We start from the raw sequence: 18,331 nt of genomic DNA on the forward strand, positions 1-18,331 counted from the left end.
ACGAAAGGGGCTTATTTCCTCGTATTAACCCGGGCTGACCCCTGTCCATCCTCTCCTCTGTTTCTGTCTGTCTCTCCAATCTTTCTTTATCTCGTAGTTTCAGTTGTCTTGTGCTCTTTTTTTCCCCCCTTTCTTCCCCTCATCTCTCTTTTTATTTCCATCCCTCCATCTTTTGTTTATTTCCCCCTCCAGCGCCCGAGAGCCGGCGAGTTCATCGCTCTCCTCTCTCCTTCTATACATCTCTCTTTCCTCTCTGCCTCTCTCTGATTTCCAATCGCGGTTCATTAGGTCCAGTGGATTGGCTTTCTTCCTGCAGCACACGCCTCCGCCACCCAAGCTGATTGGCTTTCATTACGGACAAGGGTGGTCTGCACTCTCTCTCTCCCCGCTCCATCCCACCAAGGAGCCACTCCAATACCCACCGCTATCTGCCTTCTATATCTCCATCTCTGGCCATCCTCCATTTCAATCTGCTTTTTTTTTGTCTGTGCCTCTATTCATCCCTTCCCCTCTCCAAAGTGCTCAGGGCTGAAACAAGGTAGTTAGCAGAGCTCTGTGTATCTCTGTGAGCTCTGTGTATTCCGAGACCTCCGATGCCGACCCCCGTCTTTTGTATTTAAAGAGCTTTTTTTTTTCTCCTCTGGAGAGTCTCCCACGCGTCAGTCTTTGCGGTCACATGTATCTGAGCTTTTTGCCGCCCGCCGCCGCCACAGAGCACGTTAGCTTTTATTAAACACCACTTGACAGAAAGAGGTGAGCTTCTTTTTATTGACCCTGGGTGCCTTAGCAAATAGTGTGTTGACTCAGAGCTTCCGCTCACACACACACACACACACACACACATATCGCCTGAGGTGAATAGTGGAGTCACTGACACTACAGCTGCACCGCCAGAGCTTGAAAGCACCAGGAAGAATGGTTTTCGCTCTCATTTGCATTCTATAACATGATTAAATAAGGTGGAATAAAACACTGTCTGACAGTATAAACTGAGCGAGCAATAATGGAAACTAATGCATTTATTTGTTTATGGTCTGCTTTGGGAAAACGGGCTTTAAGATGCTCAAAGTGCATTGAAACATCAGACCTTTTAGGAGACGCGTATAGCCTACTCTATGAACTATTAATCTGAGTTATTTGTTGCGCAATGACTCGGGTTGCATTAAAAAATGATGTGACAATTCAAGACAGACTGACTCTAAAGCATAAGTGGAGTTATTGAATGTAAGGGAGCATCCTCTGGAGCTTCTCATGCTCAGTTGGTAACAAACAACCGAGGTGGTACCAAGGTCAAAGAACGTATATCGCTAAGAAGTCAAAGCCAATTGTTCGTTCCGTTGCAACGTCGGCGCCCAGCTGCAGCGCTCTATAGACGGACAGTTCGGATGCGCAGAAGAGCAAACGGTGACTCAGCTTAATAGTCCGGCAGCCTCCGACGCACGTTCACACTTTGAGAGCGGTCAAGAGGTCAAATGTGGATTGTGAAGCGAAGCCCGTGGAAACAGATCCAACAGCTACATTAACGCTCCGTCTCACAACCTCACTTCATCCATCTCTCCTTTTTCTTCACCCTGTCTCTTTTCACACTTCCTCAACTTTCTAGTAACTTTTGATTGTCCCTCCTATGACTCCTTGTCCTTGATTCTCCCCGTCTTCCTGTCTCTCACACTCAACCCTACACTTTCTCTCTTTCACTTCCTCCTCCTCCTTGTCTCCCTCTATCCTGCATTTTCCCCACCTCCCTTTACATATAAATAATATTACCAACAATATATAGTAGCACCTCTGCATGTACATAACACGAAGGTACAGCAGCTGACTGAAGGTTAAAAGAGACATTTTTAGTCTTCGACTGTGGCAAGGGGAGACAAAGTTGGCTGCTGGCCTGCAGGCTTCTATCTCTCCTCCGCAGAACAGGAAGCTTTTCATTATCTGGCAGGGTCATATCGCTTGGTTTCTCTTCCAAACTTTCAAAAAAAAAGTATTTTATCTTGCACATGTGCACAAGAAAAGGTATTTCTATGTCTTTGTCTCGGTCGCTACAGATGATTCTTTGCAGGATTTTACGAAGCAGCTCTTTTGATTTATTTTTTTAACCTTCTGTTTTTTTCTGACACACCTTATCACCCTGCATCCCTTCAATACTCTCCTCTCATTTTTTCTTTCTTCCTCTACCCGTCCGCTGGGAAAATTGACCTCATAAAAAATGAAAAGGATTATTTAAGAGAAATAGCGGCGTAATGAAAACCTATTATTGTATCCTGTGGCGGCGGCTGCCGGCCGACCGCAATCCTGTTTAGTTAGATTAGGTGGTGTTGGTGGGGGTGTTGGTGGGGTTTCTCCTTGTTTTCCTTTTCCTCCCTTTATTATTTCTCTCATTGTCTCACCTCTATCCGTTCTCATTTTCTCTCACAAGCACAATATCACTCTTTTTCTTCTGGGTTTCTTATATTTCTGCTTCTTTTTCATTTCCTCTCACAGTCCGTCTCATTTTGTCTGTCTGATACTTCTGCAGCAGCACCAGTAGATCCCATTATAACCATTTTACAAAGCAGCACAAAGCTATTCCACCAATAATATGAGCTATTAACTGTCTTTTTTTTGTGTTTTAGTGGCTGATGAGAGCAACATGGGATCACTGTCCAGGCAGACAAATGGTAAGTGTTTGATATAATCTGATTTGAATGCATCCTCTTTTGCTTTTTGACCCACCTTTCTCGCACAGTGCACCGTCCACACACGAGAATAAATGTACCTTCTACGTGAAGATTCTCATTTCCTCTGTTTTCTATTCTCAAACATTTCTTTATTCCTCCCTCCTTCCCTCCCTCCCTCCTCTCCCCAGCCGGCTGACAAAGTTGAGTTGTGAAGCACTTAGTGTCTGAGCTCTCGCTGCTTTATAGCCGTCCAGGTCAGCATGCCCACAGTGCTCAATCCTCACCCGGCTGACAGCAGCCGTATAGCATTACAATGGCTTCTGCTTCACTTATTCCTCCGCACTCCGTTCCGCCTTGTTTTATACTAGAAAAGTCTGGTTAAAGGTAAAATATAAAGTCGGCTTTACTGTTTGCTTTTTACTGAGTGACATTACACGGTAGTGGTTCAAACAGTATATAATTCACTCTCACAACCGTTCATTCGACTAAAACTCCTCTCAGACGTGGACCTCCGTTATGCAAATCTGACGGCAATTTAACATGTCAGTCTCATGTCCCTGAGTCACTTTTACATAAAAGTCCCCCGACTGCAATCTCAAACCTTGTAACATGCTTGTCAGATATCATAAAAACAGGCTGCAGAGTTTTGCTATCCAATGATATTAAACGATGAAATTGTTTAAATTAATTCATTAGGAGATTTACTGTGATAAGCGGGAAGATGAGGCATCCCTCGCGCTAACACCGTGTGATCTGTAATTAAGGCTTCAAAAGCAAACTAAAGTTTTAAAATCCAGCAGCGACGCAGCCAGAACTCTCTTCTTCCCTGACATCCCTCTGGTGCACCAGGTGCCAAGTATCGCGCAAGAATTGTGGCTTTTTCTGTAAAAGTCATGTCTGAATAAAGCTGTAAGGAGTATTTATGTGCTGTGTGTCTTAATGAGGAAACATCATCACTTTACAACAAACAATAAAAAGCGCACCAGCTGCATGCGGTGGGGCACCAGGGTGCAGAAAGTTTTCTAGCATGTAGGGTTGCCTATATGGCACTGCATCATGTTTTATCTATTGGAAGTACATATCATGTTTTCTCTACTGAAAGGGCATCCTAGAGTGCACTTTATCACGTTTTCTCCACTGGAAGGGCACCCTAGAGGGCTCTTTATCATGTTTTATCCATTGGAAGTGCATATTATCGTATTTTCTCCACTAGAATGGCACCCTAGTGTGCACTTTATCATGTTTTCTCTACTGAAAGGGCACCCTAGAGGGCACTTATTTATGTTTTCTGTACTGGAAGGGCATCCTAGAGTGCACTTCATCATGTTTTCTCCACTAAAAGGGCCAGCTAGAGGGCACTTTATCATGTTTTATTCATTGGAAGTGCATATTATCATGTTTTTTCCACTAGAATGGCACCCTAGACTGCACTTTATCATGTTTTCTCTACTCAAAGGGCACCCTAGAAAGCACTTATTTATGTTTTCTGTACTGGAAGGGCATCCTAGAGGGCACTTTATTGTGTTTTATCTACCATAGGGGCATCCAGGGTGGCACTTCATCATGTTTTCTCCACTGGAAGGGCACCTTAGAGGGCACTTTATAATACTAGCCCGAGTCCAAACTTGTACACACCAGTTCCCGTCCAGAGTACTGTATGTAGGAGCAGTTTGTGCTGTCGTAGGAGCAGATGGGACGGCAATAAAATTTCCACCGAGTCAGATATAACCGCTCCAGCATTGCTTCTCGGTGGCCAAACGCTGCCTGTGTGGCTGTTCTGGGCATCTCCAGTATGAATATAAATCAGAGTGTTGCTGACAGAGAGCATGCTCGGTTGACCATCTCCAGCGGGGGCTGCAGGAGTCATGATTTTAATTGTGGAGGGTTCAGCGGCGTAGGTACATTGCATCGCATTCAGTACACCCACTGTATTTTAATGTGGCAACAAGGCTTATATAAGAAAGGAATCATGACCAGCATTTCAGTCCTGGTGTTGGCTTCCTCTCTGTGTCTCTGTTACACACACGCGCACGTACACCGATCTCTTAAATCCACCTGCAACAAGCCAACTAAGCCTGTTGCCGGCGGAATACAAATGGCCCGAGCACCCACGGTGACCTCAAATCCCCCACACTCAGCATTCACACAAGTGGCTTCTCCTCCTCTCCTCTTCCTCCTCTTCCACCATCCTCTCTTGCTGCTATGGTTTTCCTGGCATTTCTGATCAGCACCCATATGATATATATATAAAGCGATCCATTTCTCTGCTGCAGTATTCCTTTCTAGTTTTTTTCTTTTTTTCTTTTTCTCCCCTTGACGTCTTAGCTAATGTGTATTGACGGGGCTTTTGCGTGTTTTTCATTTTTGCTGACGCAGTGTATTTGCTTAGCTTCCTGCGTTGCCCCCCCTCCACCCCCACCCCCCCCCCTCCTTCCTAAATGGCCTCAGTGTTTCTTTATGGGCTTTGACATATTTCATTAGGCGGATGGTCTTAAGAGGCCTGCCTGGCTTCTTTAATCTGGCTAAAACCCTTTTTCTCTCTGGCTAGAGCCACTTCACTCCTCTCTCTCTCTTCTTCCTCTCGCTCCATCTTTCTCTCTGTCACTTACTCACGCTGTCCCCCTCCTCTCTCTCTCTCTCTCTCTCTCTCTCTCTCTCTCTCTCTCTCTCTCTCTCTCTCTCTCTCTCTCTCTCTCTCTCTCTCTCTCTCTCTCTCTCTCTCTCTCTCTCTTGATTCTCCAGTCTTAGGAGTCTCCATCTTCAATAGAGTTTTCTTTTCTTTTTTTTTTCCGCTTTCATCTTCGCTACCACTCTCGTTCTTCCCGGTCGCCTGATTATTCTCCGTCTCCTGCTCTTTGTCGCCAGGCTCATCCCCCATTTTTAGTATCCTCTCAATCCCAAAACCCGTCATCTCTCTTTTCTCTCCCTCCTTCTCTCTTTCTGATCACTTTCATTCTCTTTTTCTCTCTCAACAGGCTGATCCTTTTTTTATTCACTCACTCTCTCTGTTATCTTCAGGCCTCTCTCTTTCTTTCTTTTCTCTCTCCATCCTCTGCAGCTGTATCTGTTCCAGCCTTATGTGATTATGGTGAACATGCTCCAGTCTCATGAGTTCCCTCTACCAAGCCAGAACAGCCCAGCATCTCTTAGTAACTCTGTATGTTCTGTGTGTGAACACCACACTCTGCCAGTTTTTGTTTTCGCACTCTTTGTTTGGGTGCTGTGTAACTCTGCCTCTCTTTCCCTCCCTCGCTCCGTTCGTCGCATCCCACGTGTCGTTGTTGATTCAAGCTGAAAGTCACCACGTTGTGCCAATTTGACTTGATTTGTCATTCTGTGTCTGGAAGGACCATCTGTGCTTATCAGGGCCAATGCTGCTCTTTTTACATGGTCAACATCCTAGACCTCAAGGCAACAAGGTGTGATCTGTGAAGTGAAGGAAAAGTGACATGAGTTGCTCCTCTGGATTGCTCATTAACTGGTGGAGCATCATGCTGCTGCCAGCGTTCTCTCTGTATTTGGTTTTGTTTGGGTCGACCGCTTTTTTCGATCTAATTATCCTCTGGTCTGTTAGGGAATGGGTCTGATTTTCCTTGCTTCCTTGTCATATTGAGTCTTAAAATGATGCGTAATTGGTTTTCTATTCAAAAAGCAGATATAAAGCTCCTAGATGTGGGTCAGAAGGGGCCTGCTACACCGACTAGTAGGTTTTATCATCATTTACATGGTCGATCACCGAAAGAAGGAATAAAAGAAGACGACAGCGACCGTAGTAATTATGACTGGAGCAAAAGTGGAAGTCAGGCACTCTACTATAGACAGCGAGAAACTCTGGGGTTCACATTTCGCGTAAAACCAACACCATGTAGTTAAGTTTAACTTTTCAAATTTAGTTATTTTAAGCCAAAGCACAATCTTTTTCCCTAAACGTAACTGTTTTGTTGCCTAAACTTGAAGAAGTTGTAGTTCTGTTGCCTAAACCTAAAGAAGTTGTAGTTTTGTTACTAGTTTTGTTGCCTAAACCTAAAGAAGTTGTAGTTTTGTTGTTTAAACATAATGAAGTTGTAGTTTTGTTGTCTAAACCTAAAGACGTTGTAGTTTTGTTGCCTAAATGTAAAGAAATTATAGTTCTGTTGCCTAAACCTAAACAAGCTGTTTTGTTTGTGTCCAATATGTAACATTTCATTCAGTTTTACAACATCTTAGAACGCCTTTCTTTTAAGTTTCGCTTTCATTTTACAATGTAGTAGGTTTAGCAGGCCCCTACTGACCCACATCTATGAGAATGACTGGTAACGCACCTTTAATGAGCTGATAAGAGTCGAATTGGGTGGCAACAGTCAGTTTTTTTACCAGTTCTAAAATGTTATACCCATAAAGACCTTGAGCCCCCAACGGTAAGACTACCATGCTGATTTTTTTAGTGGTGTAGTAGTCAGTGAAGGTCTTCACAAGTATAGCATTATGCAGGTATATGTGTGTGTGTGAATTTATGCAGTTCTCCCTCAATGCACAAGCACATTTTGCCCGCCACACGTTTTACAAATGGCACATGTCCTGCGCCACGCCGTTCGCTCCAACCCTCATCCATACCCTGCCAACCCCCTGCGCTGCCGTAATCCAGTAGAGGTAAGCAGTAATTATGAAATGGCCTTTTAAGTCCCCTCCAGTTATTAAAGCCATTCATCTAGTCGAGGGCTGAATACATAGGGCCCATATGTCCCCATTCTCTCATACATCTAAACAGCTAAACCCAATTACTGCCAGAGCAGCGCCTCCGTCCAGCTCCATCATGTGCCTCTGATATAGCTGAGTACGTTCAGATAATGATGGAGGGTAGCTTAAAGATTGGACAGGTCTTTAATTGGAGTGGAGTTTTGATTGGCCCTAACATGAATTGGATTTGCTTTTACTGGCTATCCAGTTGTCTGAAGTGATTTGGTTTGAAGTCGAGTTTGTCGTATGATAAGAAAACAATATTAGGAGAGAGCATTAATGACATTCTGTTCCCCCACCGCTGCGCCGAAACATTGTTCGCTATTTAAAGAATAAGGCAAACGAATGCAGATACATAATATGATCTTTTTTTGGTTTACTATAATAACGTTAGAGCTGAAATAGATTTTGTGTTATTGTGGTAAAATAAATGTAATGTAATATTTGTTAGATTGCTGCTAGACCGTCATGTTAATACAGATGCAGGCCTCCCTTTGTGTACGGCAAGCAGGAGATCAAATGTGAAAATGTTGTGTTTTTTAAAGGCTAAACGCCAACAAATATAGATTGAAGCAGAATATTTTTGGGAGATAAAAACACGTTGTGAATTTATTTAATTATTACATCTATTGTTTTTCAATACATTTTGACTTTTGGACTTTACAACAATCTGAAGTTATTTGAAATGTTTGGATCGCACAAGTCACAAATAAATCTACGCAGCCACCACTAGAATCTAATTCTACAAATATTTGAGAATCAAATACATCATTGGTTTTGGTCTTTTCATGAGATTTCATGTCAAGAAGAGAGATATATGAAAAAAGCCAGACATGCGTCATGTCACTCATGCTTTTTACTGATTAGACGTCTCACATGTCGTCATAGGTTTGCTCCGATAAAAGCCTGTATCCAGTACATTTAATCTAAGATGAAACAATGAGGTTTAGCGTCATGAGAGACCTTTGTGTGCTCCGTCCATCTCTTTGTGTACTTTAAATCCATTCATAAACCTTTATTGAGATGAGATTTGTTAACGCCTATTGTAATTGAAGGTTGTTAAGGCCTCCTCTTGAATTCGATAACTTTTATTGAAACGGCGTAACACGGTGAAGGGGCCCCCCACTCTGGCGCGTTTAATGCTTCTGTTGGATTAAATTCAATAACCTTTATTGAAACGGGTGACACTGAGAGCAGGGCTTTCTTTTTTACAGGTGTGTCATGTGTTTTTATAGAAGAGTGCAGGTCAGAGCCTGTTTTACAGGTCTCCAGGAAAAAATGGCCTCCGGGTTTTATTGGCCTGTCCTGAGATTGGATGCTAGATGGGAAAGTGTGTGCGTGTATCTGTAGTGTTCTCCATCCTTGTGGTCATGTGTGTTCGCCCGTTTTTGAAGAACTATGGCCGGGAGCAACAAGCCCTTTTTCACTTTTGGCTAAAGTGTCTCCTTGGCAACTCGCCGTCACCCTTCACACACACACACACACACACACACACACACACACCTTCTCCGTACCGCCACCTCCAGCAGTTTTGATGGAGGGGGCACTTTCTTGTAACCGTGGCAACCTTTCAGCCAGTGTGCTGCAAAGCTGCTTGCTGTGGAGCACATTGTAGTCCGGTTGATAGGTAAGTGTTAAGACCCTGCTGAGACACTGCAGTGTGCCAGGGTTTATACGGGTGTGTGTGTGTGTGTGTGTGTGTGTGTGTGTGTGTGTGTGTGTGTGTGTGTGTGTGTGTGTGTGTGTGTGTGTGTGTGTGTGTGTGTGTGTGTGTGTGTGTGTGTGTGTGTGTGCTTGTTTGTATGTTTTGACTGGAACAACAATGTCCGATTTAATAGAAATAAGACAATATCCTGTTTAATAGTTTGGTTGGTTGGATAGGGTAATAGGTAGGAGTGTGTGTTTGGGTGCTGATTGGTGTATTCAATTTGTCCTGCACACAGAGTCTGTGTGGCAAAGCCTGTAATTTGGACATTTCCGAGTTCATTTATTCTTGTGCTCATTGGGTGAAATAATTAGAGAGTTGCATGCAGACGACTTTTATTCTGATAGTTTGAGCCGGCGGTGGGAAAAACACGCTGACATTTTAGAGTCAAACTGCAATTATTCTTTTTTTAATTATGCCCACAAAATATTGTAATGAAGTATTGTAATGTTTTGACCCCCCCCCCCCCCCCGTGACATAGAACTAGAGATAGAGTGTGCTGCCTCAGTCACAGGTTGCAGGTGTGTCACAGTCACTTTAAAGGTACAAAGCAGCATCACGGAGCGGTGTTAGTCCTTGAAGGGCCTGTCAGCACAGCAGGACCCCAAGGCTAGGTTTCAGGCAAAGACTTCACTGCTGTCTGCTCAGTACAGACACACCAGACAGCCTTTACTAAAGTCACAATATACATAGCACAGTGGGATGTGTGCTGGTGGATGTCGGCCTGTGCGCAGTGGTGTGCATACATCGACAATATGAAAGCAGGTGTGGGCTTCTGACTGGATATTTGTGCGCAGCCCAGTCGCAATGAAAATAATGTCGGCATTGGATGTTTCTTACAGAAATGCGCCTTTGGAGTTGTACTTGACGTCTCTCCTCAAGTTTACATGTACTTTTAAAAACTTTTTTTTATCAAAGAACAGATATTTTTAACACAGTTTTGTAGTTTTATGTCCAACCAAGCCTTTCTCTTTCCAGAAAATCTCACTCCAAAAAACCTTGACCCAAGGAGCAAAACACAAAGTGAAGAGGTGACATTATTTGATCTTGGATGGAGGAGCGTTACAGCTGTGAAGGGCATCGCCGTCGTCATGGCCCTGTTTGGCTGTTAGGCTGTTTGTCAAATATGTGCACCAGCTTGAATCAGCGGCAATCAGGCCGACGCCATGCGAACGGATCCGCGAGAGCATCTGCTGGCACAGCGGGCAGCGATATGTGATAAACGCTGATTTCACCCTCCATTGGATCGAGCTGGCGATGATAGCCACCTCTCCTCCCGCTCATCCATCCTATTAAACCCTCATTATTCATTTACCTCCAGCCTCAACCGCCTGACATGCATGGAATGAGTGCACCGCACAAAACTATTTCCCTCTCCTATTTCATCTAAAGCGGTCAAGGACACACACTGCTATCTCATACCGGCAGTATCATGACTTTTAATTTTTTATTTTTCTTGGATCTCACATTCTGTAGTACACACACACACGCTCACATGCACAGTTTTCTCTGTGTATAGTGCAGCAGTGCGCTGGCAAGGAGCTTAATTCTATCAGGCTGCGAGCTGGACAGCCATAATTACATTTGTGACACAAATCCTGCCTCTCAAATTGAGCGTTTTATTCCTGAGCGCTCCCCCCCCCCCCTCTCTATTTATAACCCCTTATTCCCCATAAATCCCACTTCCTCTCAGAAAGTCAATTTAGGACTTAAAAGGCAGCAACGCTCCGCTTACTATCCCCCCCTCTCCCACTCCGCCACCCTGCTTCGCCTCTATCGCCGCTTCAGTTTCACTTCCCATTCCCCCCCCGCTCCGCTTTGAAGCCTCTGAAAATGACGTCTTAAGCAGCGAGCGCCGCGTCGTGAGAAAGTCATCCCTACAGGAAAGTTTCTGCTCGCTACCTGTCCGTCTTTTGAAAAGTGCTCGTCACTGTTTTCATTGTGATGCACAACTGGGTTGCTTTTTCTCCACCACTCTTGGTCACCTGTCCTTCAATTGCTCACACGGCGTGTTTTCCACTTTGGCGTGACATTTCTCCTTTGTCTCATTTTCTCCCTACAGCTCCGCATTTCCTCAAATCCTCCCTTTTCCCCCTTTCTCTCTACTGATTCCCTGCTGAATCAGCTGTGGCCTTCATCACTCTCCCGCTCCTCCTCCTCCGTCTCCCTCTCTCTCAAGTCGGAGGCCATCCATACCTGAGTACAGTATGATGGCAGTTCATTTATTCCCCTTCTCTCTCTCCTGCTTATGCATGAGCCTGTCAGTTCCCGTAGTGCTGCTCCGCACCTGTCCCTGTACCTCTCCACCTCATTCATTGTTCCTCTTCCACCTCCTTTATGTTGCTCCTATAGGACGCTGATTTCTCCTCATTTCTGTCAAGCCTGTTTCTCTCTCTCTCTCTCTCTCTCTCTCTCTCTCTCTACATCTCATCTTCATAGCTTTAGATTTCTGGGTTTTAATCTTTTTGAGCTTCATTCCAGAAAGCTATATCCATTAGGGAGAAAGAGTTTGAGCTGAAGTCAGGTGATGTTATACTGTATTGAAAGGTTTTATGTATTCTTTAGATTAGAATTAGGATTGTCAATCGAGTAAAATATTGATTCGCATGATTGTCCAGAGTTATTCACGTTTAATCACAAATTAATAATCTTTTATATGTTCAAAATGTGCCTTAAAGGGAGATTTGTCAGGTATTTAATCCTCTTATCAACCTGGGAGTGGGCAAATATGCTGCTTCATGCAAATGTATGTATATAGTTATTATTGGAAATCAATTAACAACACAAAACAATGACAAATATTGTCCAGAAACCCTCACAGGTAATGCATTTAGTATTAAAAAAATATGCTCAAATCATAACATCAGCCCTAGTTGGAATATAATTATCAATTTATGTATTTTTTATCAATTTAAATATATAATAATTGATACAAAGTAATCATTTAAAATGTCTGTAATTCTGCTCCAGGCCAGACTCCATTAGATTTAAGACTAATATAGTTTTTTCTTTCATCTATAATCCTGCTTCAGTAAACATAGTGTGACCTCATGCCTTTAAAATATGTTTGGTTTTTGTTGTCTCAGGACTTTTATTAGCAGTACTCAGTGCTGTTTTCCCCGTATGTTTAGATAAGATAAAGGAATTATGTTAAATTCAGCTGCAAATAAAACAAAATTCGCAGTACACAAGAAAAGGGTGATGAAGATACATTTGGGAGGGCCTTGATTTGATCCAGTAGACGCAGTGCACAACTTGACACTGGATACGTCCTGATCTGGCAACAAAGCATGGATTCATTCCAGTGCACCCTGCCGTAACTCATCTGAAACGTCTCGTCCCAGCTCCTCCTGCAATGAACTGAGCTCAACCTCTGTTCAGTCTCAGGGGAGCATTAATACTTTAGAATGTTTAATGCCCTTTAAATAAGCAGATATTAATGTAAGAGATGAGGATGTTTTGGGGGGAACTTAGCTAAAAGCTTATGATCTCAAAACCCGTCTGTCTCATTTTATCAGTGGCAGCATATCTCATTCCCTCGTCCCTTCTCCCCCTCTCCCGTTCAACATCCGTTTACCTCATCGCTCATCGCCTTTTTTTTTGTCTCTCAGAGTCTTCAGCCGGCGGAGCGCTGGGCCCGACCCTGGGCCTCATGAAGTCCAGCTCCCTCGAGAGTCTCCAGACGGCCGTGTCGGAGGCCAAGCAGAGCCGCAGCCAAGCCCGGGTGCCCTTTCACCGGCCGCGGCCGCACATGGTCCGGGGCCGCGGGTGCAACCAGAGCTTCCGCATCGCCATCGACAGGTCCTACGAGGGACCTTCTGAAGACGGTAAGAGCAAAATTGTACCGCCGACAAGAAAGAGACAGAGCAACTTTAACGAATGTCCCTCTTAATGCATGACTGTCACTGTTGCTATAATATAGGATTCTCTCCTAGACATTGCATCCATTTTATATCCGACCCTACACTGCCAACGCACATCCCTTAGGCTTTATAACACACTGGCACTCAAGAAGAGCCAGAGGCCTGCCAAGGGACAGTGCTTAGCCTAAGTACCTTAATGAAATGCTACACGATTCTATCCACTCAGCAAATTTAGAGAAGAGCAACTTTATATCTTACAGCAGCATATTTTTTAATGCTCCACTTCATGAACACACAGACATGTTGGATGCTGTGTGTGTGATGATTACTGAGGAAGTTATCCTCCGTGTTAGCTGGGATGAATGTTGACTAATGATGTTTGGGAAAAAAGTCTGAAGTGTGAAAAATGACCCATCTGCGGTTGCATTAGAGGAGCAGTCTGACGGCGTTTGGTGCCGAATGACAATTATACAAGTTTGTTTTCTGTCTTTAGCAGGTCACCCAAATATTTAAATTAGATGTTAAATAGATAGTTTGGGTGTTTATAAGTGGGGTTGTACGATATTCTAAATATAGCGTACACTTAAAGTGATATTGACTTCGCCCCTCCTCAGACGACGACATGTCGGAGCACAGCTCCGGTCGCGAAACGCCCGTCAGCAGCTCCTCTCGCCAGGGCCTGGACACAGACGATGGGAAGAAGAAGAAAACCAAAGGGAAGAAGAAAGAGAAGAAGAGCAAAGGGAGGAAGAAGACGGACGATTCTGTGGACGATCCGGAGAAGAAGACCAAAAAGAAAGGATTCAATCTCTTAAGGTAGGAACATCCTGTAATACTTTAACCTCCTTTAAAAGTCATCAGTCACGAGTTACTTTTTAAACTTTGCAGCGTCAAGGTGACTCTCTGAGATTGGTAAATTAAGCAAACCAGACAGCCACGCCGGTACCTGGATTCTCTAAATTGAAAAGGTCACCTGCTTAACAAGAAGAATGTGAGATAAAGCAGAGCAGGTAATGAAGAACCCCAAGGTCTTCCTGGAGCATCAACAAAGCTGTGATTACTTTTGTTTTTGTGTTCAAACTGAGCAGACTTTCAGTGGAGAATTTGTACTCTTGGTTATTTTGCTTTTCGTTGGGTTGCTTGGTTTTAGATCAGCAGTGAAGGAAAGAAAATATCCCTCCTGTAAACAATAGAATTTCGGATTTACGTAGAAATCGATGCCCTACTTTCCCCTGGTTAACAAATTACCCACTGAGCCCAGCAGGATTATGGGATATTGGCTTATTGGATATGAACACAACCTTCGCTGTAATGGAGGGTATCCATTATCTCTCAATCCAAGTAAAGTCCCACGGACACAGCGCCAACCCCCGAGCCGCTTGTCACCCCTTTATCAACGTGTCCCCATCGTGATTGTGGCGCTCCAATCCTCCAACAGCGATCCTTATCTATTGGCAGTGACACGGTGTGGTCAGTGTATCACTGCACTTCCAACACTTGAGATTCAATTAGGCTGTGGCGAGAGATAGCAGCAGGCCGAGCGTCGGCCTACAGATGGCAGATAAGAATCCAATCGGCCACAGTGTCAAGGGCGGTAATGGAAGAGATGTTCACACGGTTAGGAGAGTAGGGCAGGGAAGAGGAGGGCAAGATGAAGGACACACAGGGAAGCAGAGGTACATACAGGAACGCATGTCAGAAAGGTCGCCTAAAAATCCAGTCCAGCCTAGCGCTTCATTTCCCCCAATGAAATGCACTTTCTAGTTCCATTTATCCAACACATCAAGCCTCTGCTGTTTCTCTGCAGCAGGATATGTAGGAGCTGACACTGCTAGCTGTGTGACAGATTGTGTTTATATGTTTGGAAGGTAATCTCTGCATCTATACTCGGCAAGCATACAGTACCATTCCCTGTTTTTCCCCCTCATTTCTCAGTTTATATGATGGAGCTGGGATTTTTGTTTCTCTCCTGCTTTATTTTTGTACTCTCTTTTAGGGCTGCAACTTACGATTGTTTTCATTATTGATTAATCTGTCCATCATTTTCTCATTTTGTCAATAAAATGTCAGAAAATAGTGAAACATACCCATATTTGATCCGACCAACAGTCCAAAAATCCAATGCTATTCAGTTTATTATCGTGTATGACGAAGAAAAGCATACAATTCTCACATTTAAGAGGCATGAAATTAGCAAATGTTTGGCGTTTTTGATAAAAGAAATCACTAAAACTATTATTCGATTATCAAAATAGTTGCTATCTTTCTATTTCCATCTTTATGAGTCTCCCTTTTTTGGTCTACTCTTATTGTGAAAGGGTTACTGACTTGTACAATGACTTTAGACACTATACTTAACAGTTTTCTTTATTTAAAGAGGACCTATTTTGCTTATTTTGAGGTTCATACTTGTATTTTGGGTTTCTACTAGAACATGTTTACACGCTTTAATGTTCAAAAAACACTTTATTTTTCTCATACCGGCTGTGCAGCTGCACTACTTTTCACCCACCTGTCTGAAACGCTCGGTTTTACTGCCTGTCTCTTTAAGGCCCCCCTTCCAAAAAAGCCCAGTTTGCTCTGATTGGTGAGCTGGCCCACTCTGTTGTGATTGGTCAACCAAACCAAACTCTTCGGACTCCGCTCCAGCTCTACTCTAGCTAGCTTTGTTTGAGGGCGTGCCAAACAAATCGCTAGGCAGGTATTATGCAAATGTTGTACTTGGTGACATCACCACGTCACCAGGCAAGTCTCAAGTCAAGAAAGGCAAATCCCAAGTCAAGAAAGTCATGTGACTCGAGTCCACACTTCTGTTGGATGCACACTTTTTATTCCTTTGACTGTATGGAAATCTGAAGTTTTCACATCACAGATGATGATCGTGTTACACAAGAGAAAAGTCTTAGTCTTACATGCAAAATGTGAGACTTAATATATAGACATTGTAGGAGCTTATTGTGTGGCAGCTGCTCTGGACTGTAGTGTGTGAATAAGACAGCATTTCTCATAGTTCTAGGTGAGGTTTATTAGTAAAAAATGCACTGGATATAACGTTGATTATCATTTAAAACCTGCTTTTATAACCAAAAGCATGAACAACCTAACTAAATAAAATCCCATGCTTGCTTCTATGCACTCTTTGACACAAATCTCACACGCACAGACACACCTTCTCTTTCTCGTCTGCATCCTTTTGAATTGGCAACAATAGTCAGAATCACTTAAAGCCCAGCCCACTGTTCATCCGAGCACAGCCTCTTTGAGTGCTTCTCTAACTCAACAATAGAACTGCGTCTCGTATATAAAAAGCTTCCAGATTGTTGCACCACACACTAGCCTTTCTCTCCCTGGCCTTTATCTGGCCGACTTGATCGTTATTGAACTTGAAATATGACTTAATTAGCCCGGAGTATTGCGCGGTTCAATCTAATTGCAGCTCTCAAATGTTATTTTGCTCCAATGGCAGCATTAGGAAAAGGGCAAATTATAAACATATGACCTCAATTTACCTCTGCAGTGGAAGTGTGCGCAACAGCAGCAGCTAGCACAACAAAATGTTGGAAGCGGGCCCTGTCCTTTCAGCGGCCATAAATATTTAGTTTAGCTGCGCCAGTATTTGAAGAACAAGTTGTTTTTGGCGGCGGTGCATTGCAAACAGCTGGGTGTGAGGTGACCTCTGGAGATCACAGTTGTTACGGCAACATTTGTTGTTTTTTTGCTAAATCCATATGTGATCCTTTTTAGATGAAGAGCATCATTTCCATACAGTGAGTCCTCTCTCAGCACAGCTGGTGTGAGTCATTTTTACATTAGTACACCTGCTGGCATCATGAAAGGGATTCAATTAAAGGTCAACAATTAGGGATGGGTGATGTATGTGTATAAAAGGTCAAAGGTCCTGACACCTTTACTGTTTAGTCTTGATATTAAACTCGCTACACTTATCCAGCTATCATTACAAATGACTGTAATTAACCTCATGAGGGTGCATTAGTTTATGGTGAACATTCTGGTCATAATTTAGATGTGATTTGGAGTATATTCAATATTAGCAAACTATAATCAACCCATTCGTGCCCAAAGACTATATTTATTATGATAAGGAAAAATGCCACATTTGTTGTGATTGGTCAAAAGTCTTGACATTTGCTATGTATTTTGTATCTAACAGTGCAACTTTGACATTTTTAGATCACATTAAAATCACTTTTATTAATAGTTAAGGTGATGATTTTTGAAGAATGAGGGAAAAACATTAACATTATGTTAATTAAATATTTCCCGTATGATTTTTTTTTACGCCACATTTGTGTGCATTGCTTTGATATTGAATTTGTTATGAGTTCATAGATACCAAATACTTGATTGTTCTCCTTATAGTTTCTGAGATACAGTGATTCTGTTATCATACTATATCTATCCGAGTAAGGGTTAAATCAGCCGCAACTGGACTTGGTTTCGATTCTCATCGACGTTTCACTTCTCAAATGGAAAATAAACCGGGTTATTTGATATATGATTTTGTTTATATTGGTCACCTTGTGATATGTATCGATGGTGGATAAAATGCTCACATTAACATTGAGATAAAACATTAAAAAATAGTGCTAAAAGTGATTTTTAAAAGGTCCTTGAAGTGCTTGGAAAACTGACATTTTAGCATATAGAGTTCCATGACAATTTGGCAAACTGTCTGATGCTGAAGATCATGAGATACGATTGAAATCCTGTGATTTGTGAGCAGCTGTGCCGTCCTCTCACTCTCCTCCTCTTGTTTCATCACCGGGGCCTCTCAAAAGCATCCTGCCTCCCTGATTGCTAAATAAGCCAAGACAAATGGCGGTGCCCTTCAGACCTTCCTCGGCAGAGGTTGACTGGCTTGTCTTGTCTGTATTCAGCAGACGGCGGCGGAGCCTTTGCCTGTAACGTAGCCTCGGGGGCTGCGCCACTGACAGACCGCAGAAAGACTAACACCGCTGTTCTCTCTCACATCCGCACGGAACACTGAGGAGGAACCTGGTCAGGGGTTTCACATGTCTTGATCAAACAAGGATGTTTACATTACATTTTAAGATTCTCATCGTTGGGAAGTTGATCGTGGCATTAATTCAACAGCTTGTGCTCGAGCTCATACTTGTTTTTGTGCGAGGATTAGACATATTATGGTGTGATCATACACCACTTAATCGGGAGGTCAGGGTTTGAAGGATATAGCTTGTGACTAACATCCTCTTGTGTCGCTGTGACACTCAGACTAAATGTGTATTTTTCACGTTGTTTATTCTGCGTGATGTGACTCCATCTGTGTGTCACCGATCGCTGGGTGTGTCATGGCTCAGCTGCCCCACCAGCCCTGCTGGGGCCGCCGACACGTCCCGTCTGTCCCATCA

At 43.3% G+C, this 18,331-nt stretch overlaps 1 protein-coding gene across 1 annotated transcript in view; it reads left to right on the top strand.

Moving 5' to 3' along the window:
- Nucleotides 1–18,331, top strand: part of pard3ba (par-3 family cell polarity regulator beta a) — a 138,333-nt gene that overhangs the window by 74,754 nt on the left and 45,248 nt on the right. Inside the window, exons 17-19 of the mRNA XM_074627349.1 lie at nucleotides 2,613–2,657; nucleotides 12,690–12,905; nucleotides 13,556–13,757. Of these exons, the coding sequence (XP_074483450.1) occupies nucleotides 2,613–2,657; nucleotides 12,690–12,905; nucleotides 13,556–13,757 (463 nt within the window). The remainder of the gene's footprint in view (nucleotides 1–2,612; nucleotides 2,658–12,689; nucleotides 12,906–13,555; nucleotides 13,758–18,331) is intronic.

The sequence above is a fragment of the Sebastes fasciatus genome, chromosome 24 (assembly GCF_043250625.1).
Source record: "Sebastes fasciatus isolate fSebFas1 chromosome 24, fSebFas1.pri, whole genome shotgun sequence".
NCBI lineage: Eukaryota > Metazoa > Chordata > Actinopteri > Perciformes > Sebastidae > Sebastes > Sebastes fasciatus.